General features: G+C 44.2%; 1 protein-coding gene across 1 annotated transcript; it reads right to left on the bottom strand.

The window, feature by feature from the left end:
• Window positions 1–397: 397 nt before the first annotated feature.
• On the bottom strand, window positions 398–15,889 carry LOC118386627 (uncharacterized). The gene is made up of 6 exons (XM_035774312.2): window positions 13,041–15,889; window positions 12,278–12,624; window positions 12,054–12,095; window positions 8,571–8,671; window positions 8,334–8,398; window positions 398–1,839 (listed from the first exon to the last, which is right to left on the bottom strand). Exons 1-4 carry the CDS (start codon window positions 13,343–13,345, stop codon window positions 8,598–8,600), a joined length of 768 nt encoding a protein of 255 aa, XP_035630205.1. The 5' UTR covers window positions 13,346–15,889; the 3' UTR covers window positions 398–1,839; window positions 8,334–8,398; window positions 8,571–8,597.
• Between the last annotated feature and the right edge of the window lie 1,565 nt (window positions 15,890–17,454).

The following is a 17,454-nucleotide window of genomic DNA, read 5'->3' as shown; positions in this document are numbered from 1 at the left end:
TTAATCTGGGTCCAGGAAACCGGCCCATGGAGTATAGACATACAATATATGTGGCCATGTGGGAATCAGACCCACAACTAGACATGGTTAGCCTTTACTGACAGACATCTGACATTCAAATGCATTATTTAAGCAATAAGGCCTGAGGAGGTGTGGTATATGTCCAATATACAACGGCTAAGGGCTGTTCTTACGCACGATGCTACGAGGAGTGCCTGGACAAAGCCCTTATCTGTGGTAAATTGGCCATATACCACAAGCCCTCAATGTGCCTTATTACTATTTGTTACAGGAATTAAATTCCTATATGTTTTAATACCCAATTACAATTAAACACTCTGTCAATTCCTAAGAATTTGTAAGACTCATATTTGCATAAAATGGACAGAGACCAGTCTCAAAATCTATCAGCAGCGTTTATTCTCGAGAGTACTGAACATGATACAGTTTACCACAGGTTATAAACTGAAAATGACGTCATTAGTTTTCGAACTGTCCCGTTTCTTCTCCACCCTGGTACAAAGGCAGTATCTCAAGCCTTCCCACATCGTCTCTCCTAATTTAGATAATTTATGACCCGAGCCAAGGTCTGCCTGTGTAGATAAGCATTCTAGCCAGTCTGGCGATAAGTTAATTCATTTCTACCAAGGAACAGACAGTCATTGTTCTAATTCTTGATTATATTTACACACATTATATTCAGTACTAGGATTAAAAGAAAATTCATACATCTATACAGCAACATAATAGTATTCTGATTAGTCAGTCCTGATTGAAATGTATACATAATTAGTCATTATTGATAAAAAAAATCCCTTAACACTATTTAAACTGGTTACCAACATAATTAGAACAGTAAGAAGTAATGTATTGTCATACCCGTGGTATACCACAGCTTTCAGCCAATCAGCATTCAGGTTTATAATACTGTATAACCCACCTCAAAGAATCCCCCCATGGCAGTGAAGTCGCCCCCCCCCCTCAGTAGGATGGCTCTGATCAGCTGCACAGCCCCAGCCCTGGCTGCTTCCATCAACGCAGTGCGACCTGTCAGTGCAGTCTGTCAGTACGGCCTGTCAGTGCAGCCTGTCAGTGCGACCTGTCAGTGCAGCCTGTCAGTGCACCCTGTCAGTAAGGCCTGTCAGTGCAGCCTGTCAGTACGGCCTGTCAGTGCACCCTGTCAGTAAGGCCTGTCAGTACGGCCTGTCAGTGCGACCTGTCAGTGCGACCTGTCAGTGCGACCTGTCAGTGCGACCTGTCAGTGCGACCTGTCAGTACGGCCTGTCAGTGCACCCTGTCAGTAAGGCCTGTCAGTGCAGCCTGTCAGTGCAGCCTGTCAGTGCAGCCTGTCAGTGCAGCCTGTCAGTGCAGCCTGTCAATGCGACCTGTCATGTGATGAATGACATTAAGAAGAATTCACACAGCAAAGTCTAAGTTACTTTATTCTATTCAACATAGGTATCTAGAGACTAGATGTCTAATTCAGACATTCAGGTCATTTACATTCCCAAATTTCAACAGTTCAATTTTAGGAATATAACCCTAGTTGAATCCAAAATGGCATACTTGTACCACTCCACCAAACTCTACCTCATAACACTAAAGTAGTGCACTACATAGGGAATAGGGTGTCCTTTCAGATTTGGCCTTTGATCTCCCAGAACCCCTCATGTCATGATCAGCTGAGTCAGGGTCGGCGCCCTGCAACAGGATGCAGAGGCACAGGCCAGCCAGCAGGAACACGGGTGTCCCGGCAAGCGAGACGTTGTTGACATCGGCCATGCTGTGTAGGCCACCTGCAGGCAGTGCATGGGGGGAAGACGCAGCAGAGGAGCACACCTGGGAAAAGAGCCAAGAGACACCGAGTCGGTGAGCCGATCAGATGGGATTACCCAGCAGGCCAGCAGGCTTTACAGACCAGGGAGAGGATCCCTTCTGATCTGTAATTAGATGTCCACAATCATCCCCTCAAAAGAGCCCAGCATCATTGACTGTAACTGAAGACTGGACCGCACTGCAATTGAGGCTATTATCATAATTGGGTTTTAAGGAGTTTGTATGAGTGTCGTTGCGTTGGGCCTGAAACATAATACAATTGAAAAAGTCCCATGATGGTTGTGACTGCCCATTAATGCTTATCACTTAACCATCATTTATTCACATTACTTTACTTTAATAAAATATTTCAGTTGTGTATATTACATGAATTTGATGAATTTATTATTTTATTCCAAGTCATCATCTTATCTCTGTAGAACTGCTGCCTGTGCTGTCTGACAAAATCACTATTTTGTAGTTCTTCAATGTAAATAAAACATACTTTTATGATAATATATTTTCAGGTAGAGATACCTCCCGAAGCAACAGCTGCTCTCCCTGACAAGTAGATGCGCAATGGATTATGTCATTGTAGCAAAATTCTGGCCTCCCTAATACATTGCACAGTTCAGGCTGGATCGGATTAATCTCTAGAGAAACTGTGCAATGTGAGCATTTATCTTAAAGAAGAAGAAAATGAAATAAATTCAGATAATTGAACCAAAAATTAACCAAAATTGCAGTCAATGGCTCAGCACTATTTGTTGACAAATTTGGTCATCATTAGGAGTGAAAATAATCAGTAATGCAGGGAATAGTTAGGACACTACTTTGTTCAAAGCACAACCTCTGAAAAATGTCCCATAGCAACGGAATGCAAGGGTAAACTCACTAGAGGACTAGTCCGAGTCAATATTCACGTAATAATAAGGAATCCCTTTCAACCACACCCAGAAATTGGGGAAAAACAAACATTATTTCATATTGACCCCCAGTGTAAAAGAGCCAACTTTCTCGTTGATTTTTAAAAATACAGAAATAACTAAACAAGCCGGAAAGCTGCTGTTTTGTTAAATGTAGATGGAACGGTTCGCAATGCTCCCACATAGGGAAATAGACACCGCGAGAAGAGCCCTGTGGCTTCAGACTATTCCTCAGCGTGAGAGAGTGGGAAATTGTGGGGAGCCGTTGTCCAAGTAGGCTACACATGTAGCTAGCTATGTGTGTGGAAAAAAAGTCCTCACACGTAAGACATTTAACTTGTTTAGTATAGTCCGTTTGTAACTCCATTCACTACTTGTAGCTGTATAGTCCATTTGTTAAATTGTTGGTCTTGGCTAGCTTAATGTTCCGGTCGGTAGCTAGCAAGCTAGCACTCACTCACTCAGGTGGCTGCTGGCATCATCATGAAAAGGGCCTCAGGGAAGCTCTATAATATTACGTTTTTCTAAGTAGTGAGAACGCTTGGGAGCAGGCAATGTTCAAAATAAATGGTATGCCAGCAGCATACCACCCTGCATCCCACTGCTAGCTTGACGCTGAAGCTAAACAGGGTTCGTTCTGGTTGGTCCCTGGATGGGAGACCAGATGCTGCTGGAAGTGGTGTTGGAGGTCCAGTAGGAGGCACTCTTTCCTCTGGTCTGCAGTGATTGGGGACATGCCCTGTGTAGGGTGCTGTCTTTCGGATGGGATGTTAAATGGGTGTTCTAACTCTCTGTAGTTAAGGGTTATAACACCCTTATTGTAAAAGTGTTAACCCTGGTGTCCTGGCCAAATTCCCAATCTGGCCCTCATACCATCATCGCCACCTAATCATCCCTAGCTTCTAATTGGCTCATTCATGCCTCCTCACTAAGTATTCCCCAGGTCAATGCTGTAAATGAAAATTAATTCCCAGTCAACTTACTTGGTAAAATAATGGTTTAAGAAAAGTATTTAGACATGTTGTCTTTTTCTTAAATGTAGTTTTGTAATGGACTAAAACAAGCAGAAAACAAGAAAATTGTGTTCGAAAAAGTTTTTGCTGTGAGCCAATGGGGTAACCTAGGTAACCACAGTTTGCCACAATGTTCTATATAATTGTGTTTGAAAAAGGTCAAGATTTTGCTATGAGCCAATGGGGTAACCTACTGTAGGTAACCACAGGTTGCCGAGACTTTCTATCTAATACCTACTGGGAGTATGGGCCTCAACCTTGAGGAATAACTTCAAGCATCTTTAGTGCAGGCAGGCAAAGCAAATTCAATCTTACTCAATGGCTATGTTCTTAAGTTGGTAGAATTAAGGTTTCACTTCACTGACGCTGCAAATATCAGTTTATATGGTCTATGTTAGTGACTTTGTGGTTGAGTGACAATCTTTAAAAAGGTAAAAACAATAGGCCACAACGTGTCTGGGAAGGATTTAGATTAGACTGCATGAATAAACGAGGACGAATGTTACTCCCTCCTTCAAAATCCAAAGGTAGTCTCTAAATCTTCAGACTGGTGCTCAGCACAGTCAATTAGAGCTATCATACATTTTTGGACACAAGATGTTACTAGTGCAACAACACTTTACTGCAAAGACAACTAAGTTCATGGTCAAGTGTGAGTCATTGTGGCCTGGACAGAAACAGCTTTGACAGCCTATTGTAGGCTACTGGTAAAATATCAAATATACAGGCTAAAACGTTAATTATTTTTAGACCACAGATTAAGTTTTCACACAAAAGTGGGTGGAATGAGGTGTGTCCCATATAAAGACGTAGTAGCATTGTAAATAATATAATTACGGTCCAGATTAATCATTGTCAGACTCTGTATGCAGATTCCTATGTGACCTCTGAGTTATTTCAAGATTGAGATTAATAGTAATATTTATTTTTTATCTGCATCGGTTGTGTCATCACTCATTGGAACAGAATGAGAAAGGGAAGTGGAGAATACAAGGGATATTGTCACACAGTAGACTGATGCAAGGCCATCAGTCTACTGTGTCTCTGAGCAACTCTCTCACTATGTCTCTTAGAAAAATCTTCTTGACCCTAACCAGTCAGGCTTCAAGACAGGTCACTCAACTGAGACTGCTGTTCTCTGTGTCAAGGAGGCTCTCCACACTACCAAAGCTAACTCTCTCTCCTCTGTTCTCATCCTCCTAGACCTATCACCTGCCTTCGTCACCGTGAACCATCAGATCATCCTCTACAGCCTATCAGGGCTGGGCGTCTCAGGCTCTGCACACTCTTGGATTGCATCCTACCTAGTAGGCTGCTCCTTCCAGGTGACGTGGAGAGGATCTGTGTCTGCACCACATACTCTCACTACTGGTGTCCCCCAGGGCTCCATCCGAGGCCCTGTCCTCTTCTCCCTATACATCAAGTCCGTCATATCCTCACAAGGTCTTTCCTATTATTGCTATGCGGACGACACCCAACTACTTTTACTCATCCCCCCGTATGACACCAAGGTGGTGACACGCATCCCTGCGTGCCTGGCAGATATCTCAGATTGGATGTTGCCCCACAACCTCAAGTTCAACCTTGACAAGACGGCTGCTCCGTCTGGACTTCCGAACTCGCTGTTGGCTAGGCTCCTTACTTGTGCCATCAAACCCATGCAATTTATCCAGATTGCTGCAGTCCACCTGGTGTTCAACCTTCCCAAATTCTCCCATGCCACCACACTCCTCTGAACACTCCACTGGCTTCCAGTCTAAACTTGCATCCAGAACATGACCGTGGTACTTGCCTACGGTGCAGCAAGGAAAACTGCCCCTCCCTACCTTAAGGCTCTGCTACAGTACACCCCAACCTCAATTCTGGCTTCTACTTTGGCTCATCTGTCCTGGGCTTCTAAAGCCAAATCTTGGGCTACCCAAGAGGAAACGCTGAAGTTACAGAGGCAAGAGAGGGAGGATCCTGGCGAAATTAAGGCGAAGGGAAAACTGGCCAACTCTTCCCTCCGTTATCACTTGATAATAAGATGGATGACCTTCGATTGTGGATTTGCTACCAACGAGACTCTCGAAACTGCAATATTCTCTCATTTCCTGAAATATTGCTCTTGGAAAGGATACCCCTCATGGCTATCCAACTCTATGGATTCTCTAATCACCATGCCGACAGGACAGTGGATTCAGGGAAATTGAGGGGGGTTTGCCTCTTCATCAATAACAACAGGTGTGCTGACCCGAGTGCGATGGAAGTGTCGACCCATTGTTCACCAGTCTTTGAATACCTGATGGTCAAATGCAGACCCTTTTTACCTCTAGAGGGAGTTTTCAGCTAATATTGTGACTGTTGCATACATTCCACCTCAGGACAAGAAAAATAAAACCCGGGCACTTAACAAACTGTACAAGGCCGCTTTTCTGGTTGCTGCCGATTTGAATTCCACGTCATTAAGACGCGTGAAGCCCAACTTCCATCAACATGTCTCCCGCACCACTAGGAGTGATAAAGTCCTAGACCACTGTTATTCTACCCACAAGCAAGCATACAAGGCCCTCCCTTGTCCACCAATCGGCAAATCAAATCAGGACAGGACTGATTTGCTTGCGCTGATTGGAATATGTTTCGGGACTATAACCACCTCTGTCATCGGCTTCATTAGGAAATGCATCGGCGATGTTGTCCCCATAGTTAAGGTTCGCTGCTTCCCCAATCAAAAGCCCAGGATTAACACTGAGGTTGGCGCTAAACACATTTTTTACAGTTCCTGGACGACACTGGGCCAGGATAGGGCTACCGCACACAGGGCCATCGCAGACAACCTTGAGACTACGGCTGTGGACAGGAACAAGTACAAGAAGTCCCGCTTTGACCTTCGCAGAGTCATCAAATTAGCAAATGGACAATATAGGAATAAGGTGGAATCATATTACACAGGCTCTGACATGCGCCGCATGTGGCCGGAGTGAGTAAAGTCTTTAATCAGGTCAATAACCGCAAGGCCGCAGGGCACATTCTCAGAGCATATGCAGAACAGCTGGCAGGTATATTCACTGTAATTTTCAACCTCTCCTTTCCCAGTCTGTACTCCACACATTTTGATCACCATCATTCCTGTTCCCAAGAATTCTAAGGCTTCATGCCACAATGACTACCGCCCTGTAGAACCCACATCTGTAATCATGAAGTGCTTTGAAAGGCTGATCATGGCTCACATCAACTCCATTATCCCAGACACCCTAGACCCACTCCAATTTGCATACCGCCCCAACAGATCCATAGACGATGCAATCTCAATTGCACTCCACACTGCCCTCACCCACCTAGGTGTAATACCTATGTGAGAATGCTGTTCATTGACTACAGCTCAGCGTTCAACACCATTGTCCCCTCCAAGCTCGTCACCAAGCTTAGGAACCTCAGCCTGAACACCTCTCTCTGCAACTGGATCCTGGACTTCCTGACAGGCCGACCCCAGATGGTAAGAATTGGCAACATCAACTCTGCCATGAAGAACCTCAACACATGGGTGTGTCCAAGTTCCCTGCCATCCATGACCTTTACTGTTTATCAGGCGGTGTGAAAGGAAGGCCCAGAAAATCATTAAAGACTCCAACCACCCAAGTCACTGTTTTCCCTGCTTCAGGATGGCAAGCGATACCGGTGCATCAAGTCTGACACCAACAGGCTCCTGAACAGCTTCTATTCCCGTGCCATAAGACTGCTAAAAAGCTTCACGGATGATCTAAACTGACCTTTGTATTTTATTCTTATTCTCTATGCACACTCACAGGGCCCTACACACTACGCACATGGACACTCCAACACACACACAAACACTCTCTCATTTGCTCACACTCACATACAATTATCATATATGCTGCTGCTACTCTGTTTATCACATATCCTGATGCCTAGTCACCTTACCCCTATACATATCTACCCCCATCACTCCAGTATCCCTGCACATTGTAAATATGGTACTGGAACTGACCCTGTATATAGTATGCTTACTTACTTTATCATGTTCTTATTATTTTATTGTTATTCTTATTGGTATATCTCGGTAAGGTAATGTAAAGGTAATGTAAATATTGTAAGAACCACACTTTTTGTTACAGCTTAACTCAGAACGTTTATTTCAAGGGAACCTTCAAGTTCTTACATCTCCACTTCATAGCCCCCTCAAATTAAAATCTGGACCTTGAAGCCAGTTCCATTCTTATTTGTTTCATTTAGACCCAGGACACCAGGTGGGTGCAATTAGTCATCAGGTATTCCAGAAAACCAACAGTACTCCAGACCTGCAGGGTAGGATTTGAATACCACTTCTTTACAGCCTCAATACGGAACAGTTTATGATTCAGGGTCATGTTCTGATGGTTGCATACTCTGTCTGTTGGTCTTTCTCCACCATCCTCCTACTAGTGGGAAGGTTGACCTCAGCATAGGTCATGTCTGCTCTCTGGTCACGCACGCACGCACGCACGCACGTACGCACGCACGCACGTACGCACACACACACACACACACACACACAGTAACAATCAGAGGGAATTATTTTGTTGACAACCCATTTACTTACATTCTTGTTGTTTGCTTGCACCATATTTCCTGGGTTGACTGGCATCTGATTTCTTGAAACATAATCTGAGAACAAACGACCATGAATCATTCATAAAATACACATTTAGCAAGAGAAATAAGGTTTTCTTTTCTATACAACATTATAAATATCTACTGTGTGAAGGAAATTTGTTCATTTCAGATAGAACAGAACCTGACTTCAGAAGGATAAATAAGAGAGTTATAGTTGACTTACACGCCCTCCTTCTGAAGGTGACTGCGGTCACACACACACACACACAGCCACACACACCACCACCCCCATTGGCACCCAGATCAGCAGCGACTGTTTAAGACCTGATGGAGGAAGACAGAGAGCACACCTGTGTCACTTGAGATCCGCCTGGCTCACAACAAGGAGGTTAGTGAAGGAGGGACTGGCACACAACAAGGAGGTTAGTGAAGGAGGGACTGGCTCACAACAAGGAGGTTAGTGAAGGAGGGACTGGCTCACAACAAGGAGGTTAGTGAAGGAGGGACTGGCACACAACAAGGAGGTTAGTGAAGGAGGGACTGGCTCACAACAAGGAGGTTAGTGAAGGAGGGACTGGCACACAACAAGGAGGTTAGTGAAGGAGGGACTGGCACACAACAAGGAGGTTAGTGAAGGAGGGACTGGCTCACAACAAGGAGGTTAGTGAAGGAGGGACTGGCTCACAACAAGGAGGTTAGTGAAGGAGGGACTGGCTCACAACAAGGAGGTTAGTGAAGGAGGGACTGGCTCACAACAAGGAGGTTAGTGAAGGAGGGACTGGCACACAACAAGGAGGTTAGTGAAGGAGGGACTGGCTCACAACAAGGAGGTTAGTGAAGGAGGGACTGGCACACAACAAGGAGGTTAGTGAAGGAGGGACTGGCTCACAACAAGGAGGTTAGTGAAGGAGGGACTGGCTCACAACAAGGAGGTTAGTGAAGGAGGGACTGGCTCACAACAAGGAGGTTAGTGAAGGAGGGACTGGCTCACAACAAGGAGGTTAGTGAAGGAGGGACTGGCTCACAACAAGGAGGTTAGTGAAGGAGGGACTGGCTCACAACAAGGAGGTTAGTGAAGGAGGGACTGGCTCACAACAAGGAGGTTAGTGAAGGAGGGACTGGCTCACAACAAGGAGGTTAGTGAAGGAGGGACTGGCACACAACAAGGAGGTTAGTGAAGGAGGGACTGGCACACAACAAGGAGGTTAGTGAAGGAGGGACTGGCTCACAACAAGGAGGTTAGTGAAGGAGGGACTGGCTCACAACAAGGAGGTTAGTGAAGGAGGGACTGGCTCACAACAAGGAGGTTAGTGAAGGAGGGACTGGCTCACAACAAGGAGGTTAGTGAAGGAGGGACTGGCACACAACAAGGAGGTTAGTGAAGGAGGGACTGGCTCACAACAAGGAGGTTAGTGAAGGAGGGACTGGCACACAACAAGGAGGTTAGTGAAGGAGGGACTGGCTCACAACAAGGAGGTTAGTGAAGGAGGGACTGGCTCACAACAAGGAGGTTAGTGAAGGAGGGACTGGCTCACAACAAGGAGGTTAGTGAAGGAGGGACTGGCTCACAACAAGGAGGTTAGTGAAGGAGGGACTGGCTCACAACAAGGAGGTTAGTGAAGGAGGGACTGGCTCACAACAAGGAGGTTAGTGAAGGAGGGACTGGCTCACAACAAGGAGGTTAGTGAAGGAGGGACTGGCACACAACAAGGAGGTTAGTGAAGGAGGGACTGGCACACAACAAGGAGGTTAGTGAAGGAGGGACTGGCACACAACAAGGAGGTTAGTGAAGGAGGGACTGGCACACAACAAGGAGGTTAGTGAAGGAGGGACTGACTCACAACAAGGAGGTTAGTGAAGGAGGGACTGGCACACAACAAGGAGGTTAGTGAAGGAGGGACTGGATCACAACAAGGAGGTTAGTGAAGGAGGGACTGGCACACAACAAGGAGGTTAGTGAAGGAGGGACTGACTCACAACAAGGAGGTTAGTGAAGGAGGGACTGGCACACAACAAGGAGGTTAGTGAAGGAGGGACTGGCTCACAACAAGGAGGTTAGTGAAGGAGGGACTGGCTCACAACAAGGAGGTTAGTGAAGGAGGGACTGGCTCACAACAAGGAGGTTAGTGAAGGAGGGACTGACTCACAACAAGGAGGTTAGTGAAGGAGGGACTGGCACACAACAAGGAGGTTAGTGAAGGAGGGACTGGCTCACAACAAGGAGGTTAGTGAAGGAGGGACTGGCACACAACAAGGAGGTTAGTGAAGGAGGGACTGGCACACAACAAGGAGGTTAGTGATGGAGGGACTGGCTCACAACAAGGAGGTTAGTGAAGGAGGGACTGGCACACAACAAGGAGGTTAGTGAAGGAGGGACTGGCTCACAACAAGGAGGTTAGTGAAGGAGGGACTGGCTCACAACAAGGAGGTTAGTGAAGGAGGGACTGACCCACAACAAGGAGGTTAGTGAAGGAGGGACTGGCTCACAACAAGGAGGTTAGTGAAGGAGGGACTGACTCACAACAAGGAGGTTAGTGAAGGAGGGACTGGCACACAACAAGGAGGTTAGTGAAGGAGGGACTGACTCACAACAAGGAGGTTAGTGAAGGAGGGACTGACTCACAACAAGGAGGTTAGTGAAGGAGGGACTGACTCACAACAAGGAGGTTAGTGAAGGAGGGACTGGCACACAATAGTCCATAGATGAAGCACAATGAGGTACAGTAGTAAAAGCGTTGCCTTGGTAAACAAAGTTTGAATTTGACTTAGTACACTGTAAACCCCAAGGCATTTTTAACTGAAATACTTCTAGTACTCAAAGTTAATGAAGAGTTATTAATACTTAAAATGTTTATGTGGTACTGACTCAGAACTAAATGAGAAGTCGCACCAACAAGTTTTTTAAAAGACATGATAAAAAATTTACTATTTTCTGAGCATGCTGTATTGCGGGTAGAGTTTTCTAAATAGTTTTAATATCTGTGTTTTAGCATATACATTGACTGATTGGTTGATTCAAAAGTTATGCTACATAAAGATAAATACATTTTTTTTAAACTAATCCGATCACCGAATATTTGCCCCATTACTGAAATGGTTGTTCCAGTTTAAATGGTTTAGGTCGTCTCCTCCCACTGTTCTGAACCCTGGCAGTCATTATGAATGCAGGTTGTGGATGAATACACATTTCAACTGTTGGATAGATGCATGATCAATTTCAATATGAGTTACACATCACTTTGCAAGCCAGCATGATGCGATTTAGAGTAAGGGTTGGAAAATTCTGGCACATCCTCGTTCGAAGATTACTGGACATTTTGCAACCCCACTTAAATTATACGTTTCAGGCTACTGTATTACACTTTATGATAAAGATCATGGTTTAATTATAATGTTATTATAATAATATTCACCTAGGAACTCACTTGAAGGCCACAGGACTGAAAATGAACGAATTCAACAACCATGTCTCACAAACTACGAGCTACAATTCAATCGAAGAGCCACAAGGCACACAGGGAAAGTTTTGGATTTGTTGCTTGGTGGGGGTGTTGAATTGAAGTATATCTTAGTCCAAAAAAACTGCATTTGTATTACTCATATGAAGGTTGTACTGCTCGGTTCAGCTATTTTTGAGGTAATCGTTTCCTCTGGCTGTTCAAACAGCCAGAACTTATCTGGTTTTACGGTGTAGATGGTTTCTTACCGTCGTTTTCCTCTCCACCGTCATCATCCGTGTCTTTAATATCTAGTTTAGGAGAAGAACATGCTCTTTTAAATAACTCTTCATTATCAGACTCATACAGTAGAGCAGTATGCTTGTTCACTCATCACTGATATCAAGAGAAAGGATCAGGTTTGACATTCACTTTAATGTCATTAAATCTTGTGAACTTATTCAGATTATAGGAACATAACAAGAACACATACCTGAGAATGTGGAGGTGAAGTCAATGGAGATCTTCATGTTTCCCTTGTCAGTCAGCGTGCACGTCCACTTCCTGTTGTTGTCCTTCTTCTGGAATGTCACATTCAGAGTGATGTCACAGCGAGGCCCTGTGAGCTGGTATCTGGGGTCTCCCTGCAGCTTCCTACCAGTCTCATCCATCCAGCTCAGATGAACTTGACTATTGAGTACTATCCTACACTTTCCACGTCCTTCATTGGTGTGCAGAGAGCACCTTATTGTTACTGGTCTATCAGGCTTTAGATATGTCAGTAGTGTGGACAAGGAGACTGCAAGAGACAAGAAAACATTCAATTTTACCATGGTTTCTCTTCAAGGAATAAGGTATTGTTGTGGGTCACTCATGTATAGAGTAATACTATAATGTCAATACTATAATACTGCAATGCTAGAATACAAATACTATAATACTGTAATCCTGTAAAACTATAATACCAATACTATAATACTGCAATACTATAACACTAATATTAAAATACTGTAATACTATAACTAATAATATAATACTGTAACACTATAGTACTGCAATACTATAACACTAATACTAAAATACTGTAATACTATAATACTAATACTATAATACTGCAATACTATAAAACTAATACTAAAATACTGTAATACTGTAATACTATAATACTGTAATACTATAATACTGTATTGCATATGTTTTACGAAGACAGATTTTCATCCTTGAATTTACTGTAAACAGAAATACTCACTGGTCAGAACAGACAGGTATCAGTGTCTGAAAAGGGATTTTGGGGTTTTAAAATTCGACATGTGTAGCGTCCAGCATCCTCAGCTGTGACATTGTGAATATGTAGAGAACAGTCAGCGTCCACACTCAGTTTTTTAGCTCTCTTTGAGTTAACTCTCACCTTCCCGTTAAAAACCTCTTGAATAGCATTTTGAAAACTCTCTCTGCTGTGAAGCCACATAATTAAGGAGCAGTCTGAATGAACCACATTGTCACACAGCAGACTGACATCAGCCCTCTCTCTCATTGACGTATTGAGATAATTCTTTTCCATGCACACCTAAAGAGAAAAACTAAATGTATCCATGTAACACAGTAAAATCCTTACTCAAATAACTTCATCAAGGATCCATTATAAGTGGTAAATACTATGTAGATTGATCTCTAACCACCTGTTAGCAAACCTACACACAGCATGAATGGTTAATGAGCATGGCTGATCTTTTATCCTACAGTAGGTGTCCTCTTACCTGCATTGATAAGCTTTAGGATCAGCAGTGGAATGAGAGTGTGATGGGCCCCAGCCATGTTGCTCTTGCTCTGCCTTCCGTAACCGTTTCTTTCTCTGTTCTGTGTGGTGTTGGATTTGTCTTGTTTTTACGAACCAGACTTCACTTCTTAGATTGGCTAATACCCTCTTCTTCGATTTGAAGTTGATGCGCAAGGATGATGATGTGTTTGATGCCATTCCATTTACTCCATTCCAGCCATTATTATGAGCCATTCTCCCATCAGCATCCGACTGTGCTGGACATTCCCACATCACCAACCTCAAATAGAAGCTCAAAAGGATGGCTACATCAAAAGGATGGCTACATCAGCACTTTAATTGTGGATGAATGATCACAACCAATGTGATTTAATAGATCATCGAGGATGATTCAGCATGATCCTGTCATGTCGACTAGAAACAGAACTTGGATTGCACAAGTTGGTTCTTTGAGTTACTGAGAATACGGAATGGCGTGTGTGGTCCATTAACCACTTGGTATGATGTTGCTTTACAAGCTGGTCTTAACATAGATTTAAAGATTGTGGTGGTGGTCTATCATCACATATCTAAAAAGAAAAGCAAACAGACACATTGCACACTCATAGACGTCATCAATATACGAAGGGGAAGTAAGTGTAAGTAAGGGGAAGTAAGAGCTTCAGCACGGCTACACAGCTGTTTAGCTCTTCCTTTCTATGTTGTTAAAGCCTTTTTTCTTGTGTATCCATTTTTTGGTTTGTTGCAAGTTACTTTTACTCCCTAACCTAAGTTGGTGGGGGTTTTCTCTTCCCTTAGTTTGTCTGATGTCAGGCAAATCTAATGGGCTTCATGGTGGGTGTTTGTTAAGACGTGGATGAGTGCAAACCCTGGATGACGGACAGGGGTGCTGTATTGAAGCCACAGGCAGCAATCTTGGCACTCCTCCTCAATTGTAAAATATTTTGGAAGCTATAGAAATGCATTTATTAATGTCTTTATTTGTTTTTTTTTACCCATTTATTCCATTACAGACACCTTTATGCATACTTTTAATGTATATTATGTGAGCTAAAATATTTTCCTTAAAGTATTTATTTTTTGTACTAATGTTACTGTCCTCACTACAACAAAACAATACTTAAATACATGTCATTTCGTCCTTGAAACTTTTAATTGAAAATACTGTAGAATTCCATTAATTTCTATGGAGGACTGCTCCTACTAGGGAGTGCCAATATGGCCGACCAGTGGCTTCCAAGCATCTCATTGGCGAACACATAGCATCAGTTTTCTAGGGTATATATACACTACCATTCAAAAGTTTGGGGTCACTTAGAAATGTCCTTGTTTTTGAAAGAAAAGCACATTTTTGGTCCATTAAAATAACATCAAATTGATCAGAAATACAGTGTAGACTTTGTTCATGTTGTAAATGACTATTGTAGCAAGAAAAGGCAGATTTTTTTAAATGGAATATCTACATAGGTGTACAGAGGCCCATTATCAGCAACCATCACTCCTGTGTTCCAATGGCACGTTGTGTTAGCTAATTCAAGTTTATCATTTTAAAAGGCTAATTGATCATTAGAAAACCCTTTTGCAATTATGTTAGCACAGCTGAAAGCTGTTTTGCTGATTAAAGAAGCAATATATCTGCCCTTCTTTAGGCTAGTTGAGTATCTGGAGCATCAGCAATTGTGGGTTCGATTACAGGCTCAAAATGGTCAGAAACAAAGAACTTTCTTCTGAAACTCGTCAGTCTATTCTTGTAGGAAGGCTATTCCATGCGAGAAATTGCCAAGAAACTGAAGATCTCATGCAACGGTGTGTACTCAGTTAGTGCTAAATACGGCTGCTAGAATCCTGACTAGAACCAAAAAGTTTGATCATATTACTCCAGTGCTAGCCTCTCTACACTGGCTTCCTGTCAAAGCAAGGGCTGATTTCAAGGTTTTACTGCTAACCTACAAAGCATTACATGGGCTTGCTCCTACCTACCTCTCTGATTTGGTCCTGCCGTACATACCTACACGTACGCTACGGTCACAAGACGCAGGCCTCCTAATTGTCCCTAGAATTTCGAAGCAAACATCTGGAGGCAGGGCTTTCTCCTATAGAGCTCCATTTTTATGGAACGGTCTGCCTACCCATGTCAGAGACCCAAACTCAGTCTCAACCTTTAAGTCTTTACTGAAGACTCATCTCTTCAGTGGGTCATATGATTGAGTGTAGTCTGGCCCAGGAGTGGGAAGGTGAACGGAAAGGCTCTGGAGCAACGAACCGCCCTTGCTGTCTCTGCCTGGCCGGTTCCCCTCTTTCCACTGGGATTCTCTGCCTCTAACCCTGTTACGGGGCTGAGTCACTGGCTTGCTGGGGCTCTCTCGTGCCGTCCCTGGGGGGGTGCGTCACCTGGGTGGGTTGATTCACTTTTGTGGTCGGACTGTCTGGGTTGCCCCCCCCCTTGGGTTGTACCGTGGCGGAGATCTTTGTGGGCTATACTCGGCCTTGTCTCAGGATGGTAAGTTGGTGGTTGAAGATTTCCCTCTAGTGGTGTGGGGGCTGTGCTTTGGCAAAGTGGGTGGGGTTATATCCTTCCTGTTTGGCCCTGTCCGGGGTGTCCTCGGATGGGGCCACAGTGTCTCCTGACCCCTCCTGTCTCAGCCTCCAGTATTTATGCTGCAGTAGTTTATGTGTCGGGGCTAGGGTCAGTTTGTTATATCTGGAGTACTTCTCCTGTCCTATTCGGTGTCCTGTGTGAATCTAAGTGTGCGTTCTCTAATTCTCTCCTTCTCTCTTTCTTTCTCTCTCTCGGAGGACCTGAGCCCTAGGACCATGCCCCAGGACTACCTGACATGATGACTCCTTGCTGTCCCCAGTCCACCTGGCCATGCTGCTGCTCCAGTTTCAACTGGCCTGGGCCCTAGGACCATGTCCCAGGATTACCTGACATGATGACTCCTTGCTGTCCCCAGTCCACCTGGCCATGCTGCTGCTCCAGTTTCAACTGTCCTGCCTTACTATTATTCAACCATGCTGGTCATTTATGAACATTTGAACATCTTGGCCACGTTCTGTTATAATCTCCACCCGGCACAGCCAGAAGAGGACTGGCCACCCCACATATGCTCTCTCTTATTCTCTCTCGGAGGACCTGAGCCCTAGGACCGTGCCCCAGGACTACCTGACATGATGGCTCCTTGCTGTCCCCAGTCCACCTGACTGTGCTGCTGCTCCAGTTTCAACTGTTCTGCCTTATTATTATTCGACCATGCTGGTCATTTATGAACATTTGAACATCTTGGTCATGTTCTGTTATAATCTCTACCCGGCACAGCCAGAAGAGGACTGGCCACCCCACATAGCCCGGTTCCTCTCTAGGTTTTGGCCTTTCTAGGTTTTTTTTTCTAGCCACCGTGCTTTTACACCTGCATTGTTTGCTGTTTGGGGTTTTAGGCTGGGTTTCTGTACATCACTTTGAGATATCAGCTGATGTATGAAGGGCTATATAAATAAATTTGATTTGATTTACTACTCCCTTCACAGAGTAGCGCAAAGTGGCTCTAACCAGAATAGAAAGAGGAGTGGGAGGCCCCGGTGCACAACTGAGCAAGAGGACAAGTACATTAGAGTGTCTAGTTTGAGAAACAGACTCTTCACATGTCCTAAAATATCCCAGGTCAGTGATTGGGGACATTGCCCTGTGTAGAGTGCTGCCTTTCAATCGGGACAAGTGTCCTGACTCTCTGTGGTCACTAAAGATATTGTAAGAGTAGGGGTGTTAACTCTGGTATCCTGGCTACACTCATCTGACCATCATACTGTAGCCACCTAATCATCCCCAGCTTCCAATTGGCTCATTCATCTCTCCTGTAACCATTTCCCAGGTTGTTGCTGTAAATGATAATGTGTTC

The sequence above is a fragment of the Oncorhynchus keta genome, chromosome 8, assembly GCF_023373465.1.
Source record: "Oncorhynchus keta strain PuntledgeMale-10-30-2019 chromosome 8, Oket_V2, whole genome shotgun sequence".
NCBI lineage: Eukaryota > Metazoa > Chordata > Actinopteri > Salmoniformes > Salmonidae > Oncorhynchus > Oncorhynchus keta.
This window is presented reverse-complemented; position numbering and strand designations above follow the sequence as displayed.